General features: G+C 33.2%; 1 protein-coding gene across 1 annotated transcript; it reads left to right on the forward strand.

Annotated features, from left to right (window-relative positions):
* The first annotated feature begins 3,277 nt into the window (after nt 1-3,277).
* LOC106464387 (nucleoredoxin-like protein 2) lies at nt 3,278-3,709 on the forward strand. The gene has a single exon (XM_013924518.1). It carries the CDS (start codon nt 3,278-3,280, stop codon nt 3,707-3,709), a length of 432 nt encoding a protein of 143 aa, XP_013779972.1.
* Nucleotides 3,710-10,748: the final 7,039 nt, after the last annotated feature.

Consider the following 10,748-nt stretch of genomic DNA (forward strand, 5'->3'; position numbering starts at 1 on the left):
TGGCCAGGTGGTTAGGAAGCTCGACTCGCAATCTGAGGGTTGCGGGTTCGAATCCCTGTCCCACCAAACATGCTCGCCCTTTTAGCCGTGGGGGCGTTATAATGTGACGGTCAACCCAACTATTCGTTGGTAACAGAGTAGCCCAAGAGTTGGCGGTGGGTGGTGATGACTAGCTGCCTTCTCTCTAGTCTTACACTGCTAAATTAGGGACGGCTAGCGCAGAGAGCCCTCGTGTAGCTTTGCGCTAAATTCAAAAACAAACAAACAGAAAAATCTCCTTCTACAATAGTAATAATAAACTTGTACTACTAGCCTTAATGAAGCTCCAACGGCGAAGGTTTCTCAGGAATAAAAACGTTTTCATTATTATTATTACCTAGAGAGTAAAGGTCGATGATCCTAACTTTATTGCCAAAAAGTTCTAAAATAAACAAATGAACACTGACATCAACTCTTCAGTTATAGAAACCAACTCATTCAATTACATTTAAATGTTTATTTACTGCAGTATTTGCATAAGGGAAATTAGACGCATGCTAGCAAAATGAACACTTTCATAGTATCCAAAGCTGTTGTTATTCATGGAGAACTGAAGCGAAATATTCAACCACCATAACTACAATAATCAGCCATCTCGGAAAAATTATCACCCTTTGCTGCGCATAACCAATTCAAAGAAAACTACAATGGAATGAAAATGGGCTAATATATTATCTTGGGGCTATCCACCCCAAAGTAACAAGCTATTATTTGACTTTCGAAACGTCGTCCTCTACATCTGTAGGTTTCTACAACAGGCAGTTGCCGTCCATTTGAAACTTAGATTCAAGCTATTATTTTTCCTATAAGCTTATTTAATTTACTAGCTAATTTTAAAAATACATCTAGATATTTGAATTTCATAAATACTCTGAGTTATTTTTAAAGGCTGTAGATACATATGCAATTTATTTTACTTATTTAAGTAAGATGTTATATTATTCTTATTGGCTGCAGAAAACATACAATTGTAGCCACTAGAGGGACGATCAATTTTTTTTCGAACATTACAGTAGTCGTCCCACATTGTGTATTAAAAAGGATATATATGCCCATACATATAAGAAATGCTACAAAATGAACAAGCACTGGAGTATATGAGACTGTTTGAAATATGCAAGACTTTAGCATACCAAATAAAGCAAAATGTAAACCAGTGCAAATTATGAACGTCGAACATGAATGGACATGGCCCTGATAGGGGTATTGAAATCATATCAGTGACTTAAAGTGATATCAAAACCCTCTTTCGTGTGATGTTCACCATTTAATTAAACAGTGTGTAGTTGCCTCGGCATTCAACATACAAACGATATAAAGAACAAGGATGACAGGCAAAATCTTAAAGCGACTAAAAACCAGTACAAGAGGGAGGAAGAGGTGAAATATCATACCTGACACTCCCAGATCCCGAAAAGGATTTAGATCCCAATAAAGTTGCGATGCTATTGTTGGTAACAACACGTCACTTTGTCCTTAGTTGTCTTTATTTTATATCCAAATTTTTATCTTTGATATCATATTAATTTTCAAAAACATTAAACAGATCTTAAAGTGTTTAATATTTTCTCTTCGAATTCTTCCAATTACCTGTATAAATTGAATTGCTTTTCCAATCACGCACAAACTAATTAGAATGTTGTACCTTATTCCGTTAGAACACTTTTAGAATTTAGACCACTTTTATTTCTTTCTATATTGGTTTGTAGTGGGACTTTTCTTCCCGTAACGTGGTTCAGAATTAAACAAACTCCTGTTTTAGTTAATGTCTGTTCAAAGTGTTAGTTATTCCCAAATTTGAATTAATGCGCCAAGGCGGTTTTAGAAGGCTTTAGATGTTAGTTAGAACAGCTTTATCAGTTAAACCCATATGATTATTGAGACCAAAATAAGTTGCTAGAAAAATTAACATTCCCTTACCTTAAAATATTAAAACTTTCTTGTGGTCATATTATGGTTTCGATTCCATGTGGTGGGAAAAGATCAGATTGCCAATTGTGTAGCTTTGCGCTAAAACAAAGAAAGAAAGAAATTATTATATGCGCTGGTTTAAAAATAAAATCAAACTATTCTAAGAGTCATCAAATTTTTTTTTAGTGAAAGTATATTTATGGCAGTATTTTAAGATAAAGACTAACAAATCCTGTTCGTTATTCTTTTGTTTTAGTAAGATCATATAATGAATAACAACAATATCTATAAGAAATTATTAGTCAATTATTAACCATTTAGAACTTAATATGTACAATATGATTTTTTCGTAATTGTAAAGAGTCTTTTCAGCTATTTAATCTCTTACTGATGCTCCAACTATTGAGTACAGTCGCTTTAATTGTTTACTTTTTTTGAGATAATACTTACCATGGTTTCATATTTCTAGCAATAACGATTGAGGTGATATATTTATTATGTGGTTAAGAACAACATTGTAGGTTTGGATGTAATAAATTGTAAATGGAATTGCGAATCAAAGTATAGAACAGACCTATACGTCATTTACGGATAATTTATGTTTCATTGAAACTTCATGTTTTGGTGAAGAAAAAATAAATAAACAACATACTTTGTTCACACTCTTTCATAAAAATGCGAAAATACTTCAGCTTACTGTTGCAATTTAGGTGCAATAAAACTCGCATTTACATTTACCCCTGTTTCTTCGAGGTTTAGGAGATAAATGTTGATGAACTTTTAAAGTTTTGTCGGATGAAAATGTCAATGGAAGATATAAGAAAAAAATGTTATTTATATATACATATACTTATGAATTAAGAAAAAAAAACCGCCTTAAAATCACTTATACTTTATTAAAGCAATTGCGAATATTACCTCTAAAGATGTTAGTAACTTTTTGTAAAACTAATTATAGTATGCTAACATAAATATATAGCAGGTTTTAACACCACTTGTCACAATGTGCCTATACTATAATTGTGAGATTAGTAGTTGCTTGAAGTACTTAAATAAAAGTCAATAAATACCCAGTAAGGCTTCTTGTGGCAGTGAAACGCTATCTAGCGGTATCTAGTCGATATAGGTGACAAGTTTCAGGTTACCAGGGTAACCGATGGTGTGTAGGAGAGTACACATTCCAAACACTTCAGGTCTACGGCTATCAGTTATATCACAAACAGTTAGTGATTGGTATATGCATATATATAAATTTCAGTTAATTAGCACTTGTCCAAACTACAAGCACAAGCTATAAAGTAACTATATAGTTTATTTACCGTTACCTATGGAGCTTATAAAAGAAACGAAACTTATTAAAAGGGACAAAAGCGAAGTCGAAGCGAAGGAGTTTTTACGAAACAAGGACTTAGTAGGATTTTTCTTTGGAAACCGATCGTGCCCTTGGTGCTTGGGGTTTACGTCATACCTCGATGACATTTATCTTAAGCTACAAAAACAAGGAGCGTCGTTTGAGGTTGTCCTCATATCCAGTGACGATAAGGAAGAAGCAATGTTTGGCTATATGGATCAAATGGAGATCGGATGGCCAGCAATTCCTTTCAACTCTGATGTTCGTCAAAAGTTAATCCAGCTCTATGACGTACAGGCCATTCCAGCTTTGATTGTTGTGAAGAAAGACGGAACAGTTGTAACTAAGGATGGCGTGGAAGAGCTTGAGGAAAAGGAAGTCGAAGCATTCAGTGAATGGTCTCGATGACAATGTAGTGGCTGTGTGATATGTACACCATATTCACATTTAGTTACACAACATTGTTAAAAAATGAAATTGGAAAAATGTGGGTTCTGTAAGCAAAAGTTAACTTTGCAATTCTCGAAGACGTTAGTAAAAAAACCTTGCGTAAAACATAAAAAAGCAGATATGTGATACATAGTTGCATTATCTATCTTCAAAGTCCTTTTCCTGCAGTGAGTAGAGTTCAGCTTCAATCTTGAAAGCTCAATTTTGTCACGTAGCTTGATGCTCATATATTTAATTTTCTTTTAACAGTCAATGATTCTGTATCGTTTTATATGTTATTGTAATGATATTTTTATGGGGCTAAATATAATTTTTAACCCAATTGTATTTTTTTAATATATATATACTATATGTATACATGTGTGTGTATTTTATCTTTATAACTGAATTGACGCAGTAAGATGCATTTCTTTGTCGAAATGAACTATTTAATTAATCGTTATCTTTAAAAAAAATCATCTCAAATATTCGGTAAGCATGGCTTAAGCTGTTTTTTAAAATGTTCGAATTTCACAAATGTTATCATGAATTACGTATATTATAAGGATATTTGCTATCAGTGCTATTACAATAGAAACAAAACATCAGTATCATGTTTATTTCAGCTCACATCTAAGTTATTTTACATTTTTTATATTTTTATGATTTTGCTTAGTTAAAACCTACATAAGGTAACGTCGCACAACATTTGTTATTGTGTAGATGAGATTTCTAATGAATATAAATATTTATTAAATCTTGAAGAAGCATTCTTATCTGTATGGCGTGTTGAAGTGTAAAACTTATAGTTCGGTTACTACACTCACAGAGTTTTATGTAGGTTGAGTACGTTAGGTTAAAGCGGTTTTGGAGCCTCGCCAAATTACGCCAGTCTGTGCCGCCACGTCCAGTCATACTCTATCTAACGACTGTGCATCTTGACAATAATACCGCAGCGTAATTTCCATTGCAAAAGGCTCCATTAAAAGACTGTTACGTCCAAAGCAGTCCACGCCTTCCTGCATGTTTTCCATAATCCATCTATTATACGATAACAAGCGTTATCTAGCACTCATTTCAATAGTCCACTCAGACAGAAATTTATAGACACTGCGTCCGGCAACTTGACTGGTATATCGTCGTATGAAATAGCGTGAATACACGTTGCTTTTACCAGCTGCTTGAGGTATTTGACGATTTAATAGGAAGCATGATTGGAAGCCTTATCTTGGTGAACCAATGCTTTGTTTAGCTCGCTTCCAGACGGAGCTCATTTTTTATTACATTTATACTGTTTCCTGGGGGCATGTAGACCACTTTTGTCACTGATATTTGTGTTCGTGGATTTTCACCTATTAAAAGAAGCCGCATTTTGTTTATCACGGCTGGAGTATGTCTTGTTGCAGGCCTGAATGGTCCTGGTGCCTCAAGTTCGTGATTCATATTCCTTTGTTTTTGAATCCCATTAAGTACAAGGGAGATACCTGTCTTAGAAATTCTAAATCGCCAATTTGAACACATCTTTATGATCCGAGTTTATTCATATTTTTTTGTCAGAAAGGGCTATTAAAATTTTGGTAATGCCAAACAATGCTAAAATGCATTTCTGATACATTCTGCTCCACCGTGACTTTATATCAGCTGTGTTTGTTATATGAATTGCTGATTGTACAATCAAAATCGTTTTAATATAACGTGCTGAACCCTCTGTATATGTAACAACAATTTTCAAACGATTATTAACATATATATATATATTATATTAGTATTTGAAATCTTGAATATTATTTGGCGGTGTTTTAATCAGGAAAGAATTGCTTACAACACTTGAAACCACATGTAAACCAAGGTAAATAATAAAGAGTTATACTGTTCTTCAGAGATGGTGTAATAGTTATATAATAATAATTTCATAAACCTACAAACACGCATGAAGATAAAAACAAAAAAGAACATCAAAGATAATCTAAATTCACACTGGTCAAATCAGCTGTTAGATTTCGTCGACAAAATATAAAACTTATCAACGATTGGAAATTATACGTTTTGAAGTTCATACTTGGTACAAAATGTAAATAAAAATTAATGGTGTGTTATATATACGATAACATATGGATTAAAACTTTAACGGAAAAAAGTAATGTGAAATTTTGCTACGCTGTATAATGCATAACCAGATTAAAATCGTTCAAGTAAGAAAAATTATATTCAGAAAACTAAATGCAAACTGCAAACAATCGTAATGAGAAAGCTTCTTGTAAAAGTTGAACTGGATTGAGACATATGATATCTCTTCTTTTATTTTCAGGCGAGTATGGTTTCTCAGAAAATAGAATACCCCTAGAAACTGTACTACATAATTGAAATACACAATACAAGATAAATAATTGAAATATATATGGAATATCTTAACTGTAACGTTAGATTTTGATTATTTGCTCGAAGACCATAGAATATATCATGACTTTTTCTTCAAGAATGATGTCCACGTAAAAATGTAGTATTTGAGAAGAGAAATATTTGAAGTAATGTCACGGACATTTCATGGTATAAAATTAAAATGTCACGAACATTTCATGGTATAAAATTAAAATGTCACGGACATTTCATGGTATAAAATTAAAATATCACGGACATTTCATGGTATAAAATTAAAATGTCACGGACATTTCATGGTATAAATTTAAAATGAGATGTTTTATACAAATGAGTTAAAAATGGTATATGAAAACGTTAAACTTGTAAACGTGATGTTATGAACCGTCAGAGATAAAATGTTTCTTGTTTGTTTTTCAATTTATCACTGTTACGTGGACCATGATTACTGTTCTTTGCAAACGTAGTATAATAATAATGTGGTACATTACACACTGTTGTGGCACTCTTCGTTGTTTATGTCTCTAAAAACGTGTAAGGTAATCTGATATATCTAGAATAAAAGAAGTTCAGCTCAACAAAAATAATTTACTCGTTGTCGAGGCTAATAATTTATGTGCGATCATCCAAGTTTAACTACTAGTTAGTTATTATTTCTATAGTGAATTTCCAGTTATTTTTAAAAAACGTTTCGGCTGTTAATTTGTATTACAGTTCATCTTCACATGGGACGTTCCATATAGAGTTTTTTTGTTTGTTTTTGCTTTCAGTTGAGTCTTCAAGTGATTTGCTGTGGTTTAACTGAGATTGTATCGTGTTGAATACAATACAACTTCAGTTTGTTCACATCAATCCACCTAAAGAATCAATCCATGGAGACTAAAATCACTATATACGACATTCTATGTGGATGTGGACTCGAATATATACGAGAAATAATATACTAACTAAAACCAAAATTCAGGAGGACAAGACTCTCTAATACTGATCTACTTACAGTAGGATATATAGATTTTAATAAAAATTAGACATAATTTGACGTAAGAATGAAATCACTACTTTCCAGGAATATGCTGATAATAACACAATGACTAAAGGGTTAAACTATCGTATTGGATAAACATTTAAATAACCCATTTGTGGTCTGACACACCATGTAATATTTATTTAGTGTGATATGATTGTATAGGATATATAAGAATTAGCTATTTTATATATAAGTAAATGTAAGTGTGAACAACAGTCCTTTCAAGGCGAGACGTGTATTTCGTTTGTGAGATAAAACTAGTATATGAATAATATTTTAAACTAGCCCCGAAGTACACTACATAGAAGTCGAACACGTTGAAGAAAAATTGTTTTAAATGTATTGGAAACTTTGTTTATTTTTGATGGAAATGGACATTTAGCCCGAAAATCGGGTGTCGATCATGCAAAAACTTGTGAATATTATGGCCATAATAACATCTGGCATACGGTAAAAAGCACTAAAACTGCATATCGACGAAAATAAGGTATTAGAGCTTACAAACAGTACAACTTTTCTCTCATTGATATATCTTTTGTAGAGATATCTTAATTTGATAATTTGTTATTTTCCCTGTTTGTGTCAAGATTTTGGTGAAAGTCCATTGCCTTTTGCAAAGTAATTTACCCAAACTAGTCAATGTAGACTGAGAGAATGACCAAGGTCCTGTTTATCCCAGTCTCAGCTGTAACTGCAAGGTTGGAACTTGCAAGGGCGGATTAAAAGAAGAAAAAAAAAAGAGTCAGAAGAGCCTCTTCCGCCCTTTAATCAGCTCCTACTTGAATGGTGTTATGTTTGTGTGAATGTTGGGGATATAAACACGATGGAGTTCCTATAGAAGTGTTAAAGCATTCAGAACGAGAGGTTGAACAGAAATGTTAGATTTCAATCTATAGAGTGTAAAAAAATAAATAATCAGAAGGAATAGTAAAAATAAGATACTTTGTTTCATTCATTGCAATAGCAACTTTAACTGTTTTAGATCATTCTAACTCATTCTAATTCTTGGTCTCAACTAACGAATGTCATAAGAAATATGTGAATAACATTTATTGTTGTTCTAATAATTACACAGAATGTTTTGGATGTCATGAACATGTCGATAACTATTCTTACATCGCAAATCAAGGTCAAAATGGAATGGCCTGAACAAGAGTAGCCTTGCTTTGGGAATACTTTTTGCTAAAGTCAAAACAATATTTTGTAAGTTTCATTACATTTTTTTCGAAGCAAGAATTCGAACCCTAAATTTATATATATAAATCAGTCTAGTGTATTTTCTCTTGTCCAAGTTTCTACCAAAACAAAGTAATTTCTGTACAATCGATTAATGTTTTGAGGATTAAATGAAATTTGTAGACAGAAAATTTACCATGAATTTCTAGTGGAGATAATAAATAATTTGTCAGAATTTTGCAACAGAGTGTAGAACAAAGTTCAATATGACGACCGAGTCTGGTTTTTCAAACCATCTAACCAGTCTCTTCTATTTATCTATACGTTTAGTTGGTTGATAAAATACTCCATGTATAATGTCGTCTCTTATACAAAATTACAGGATAAAAATATCAATTAGAATTTAATCATGGGCACATAATAATATTATCACAATCATCAAATGAAAATCACGATTAACGATTACAATCATTATAAGGTCGTCAGCCCCATTACCCTACCGCACTATATGGTGGCGTTATATGAAACTGTCACTGTACACACCACAAATAATTATCATTGGACTCTCTAATGACCCTGTACAAAATAATCAAGCCTTCTGGTAGCACCAAAGCAAGCTATCATACCCTATAGTAGTATTATAAGGAATCATTATCCGTTCAGAAATTATCATACAGAACTGTTTCTACCTCTAACAGCACCCTAGGACTCTGATGTCTCCTTCCCCCTCCGTGCATTCCGAAATTATTGCGCCCTCTATTAGTACCGAATGGGGTTATTTCGCCCTCCAGTAGCCAATATAGAGATATCAACCAAATCAGTGAACTCATGTGAAAGTAACCTGCCCCTCAAACCCCCTTATGACGTTACCAGTCACGTGATGGAAATAGTCAATCAGAATATGGTTATATCAGCTGAGGTTATCACGTGACTTGATGATTTGCATATTAAAGTTCATTTTTATATAATTTACTCACTTCTATGAACTTACCACAAATTGTACTTCTAAACGATGTTTTAAATGCACGTTTTTGTTCTTTCTTAGCCTATAAACATACGCATGGAAGTACAAAAGCCACTACATTACATGCTGTAGCGACTGTGTATTCTTGGTTACACAAATTACTTAAGAACAGTGTATCAAACCGTGACAAAGGTTTTGATTAGTTGGGTTTCTTAAAAGTCTAAAATTACCGTACCTGATTTAGATGAAAATTTTCATAAATACAGTGCCAGATGTATGGTATGTTAGTACGTGACAGATCTAACGTCATGATAACGTGCACGTGTTTCGGCACGCTAAAGCCAGACGTGGTGTACCTATGTGTTTCTAATTTCAATATGAATGAGAAACTCTACGGGCCATACCGGGTGTACTTAGGTTTTGTATGTCAGTGATGATTGGTGTATCGTGGTCTGCATATAGTGCGTTAGCAGCTGCGTCCATTCATGCTCGTTAGGACTAACTCATAAGCCAGTCTTTTTTAAAAAAACATTTTAAAGTGTATATTGTATTCTATTCAATTTTCACGAAAAGTTGCTCCTTGCTGGTAGGTCACAAGATAATTTTAATAAGTGGTTACATCAGTAATTACTTTTTGGTATTCTAATATGTGTTATTAATTTACTGTTAAGGGCAAAACTACATAATAAGCTATCTGTGCTCTACTCACCGCGGTTATTGAAACCCGCAAGCAAAATAATAGAAAAACACTTTATTAAGACTTGTTTTTACCGTAGCTGTAAAGACGGAAACCAAATACATCTGTTTTTTCAAATCCTAAATTTGCACGGATATTGCAAAATATCATTTCCTTGTTCGCTGTTAAGTGCTAAACTATACAATGGGCTGTATACACCACGGGTAACGAAACTTGGTTTTTAGCGTTAGAAGCCCTCAGACTTCCCGCTGAGCCACCTGGTGGTCTTGACAAAGACAGTACATGTAACCTATTATGAGGTGTGCGACTTATTTTTGATAGATTATAAATATATACAATAAAATAGGAGTTATTGAACTTTGTAAAAAAAATGGGCATTTTAAGTATTTCAAAAATACGTAAAAGTCAAACTCACTCTGTATCGGTGAACGCATTTTAGACCATATTATAAATATGTGTTTAAAGGAAGAAAGTGTAAACTCTTGTGATCAACAATGGTTTTGACTGAATAACAATGAATTGGCGAAGTTGCAGTAACATTCCCGTGCATGTAAAAGGTGTTACCTACTATCAAGAACAATAAAGACACAAAGGCAACTAGAGCAAGATAGCTTCAATTTTTCTAGACCACGTGTTCATGCTGTTACGTCTCCGTTTGTTAATTGATTTTTTCCGTAACTTCGTACCGACGAAACTTAAGCGACACAAGCCTTTACTTAATAAAACTGGTTTATTCTTTCCGAATATAACTTTACCGATACACTTATTCTCAACAGTC

The sequence above is a fragment of the Limulus polyphemus genome, unplaced genomic scaffold, assembly GCF_000517525.1.
Source record: "Limulus polyphemus unplaced genomic scaffold, Limulus_polyphemus-2.1.2 Scaffold1636, whole genome shotgun sequence".
In the NCBI taxonomy this organism is placed as follows: Eukaryota; Metazoa; Arthropoda; class Merostomata; order Xiphosura; family Limulidae; genus Limulus; species Limulus polyphemus.

Excerpts from the sequence above, each read along its gene's own strand:
- LOC106464387 (XM_013924518.1), top strand. The coding sequence starts at position 3,278 with ATGGAGCTTATAAAAGAAACGAAACTTATTAAAAGGGACAAAAGCGAA.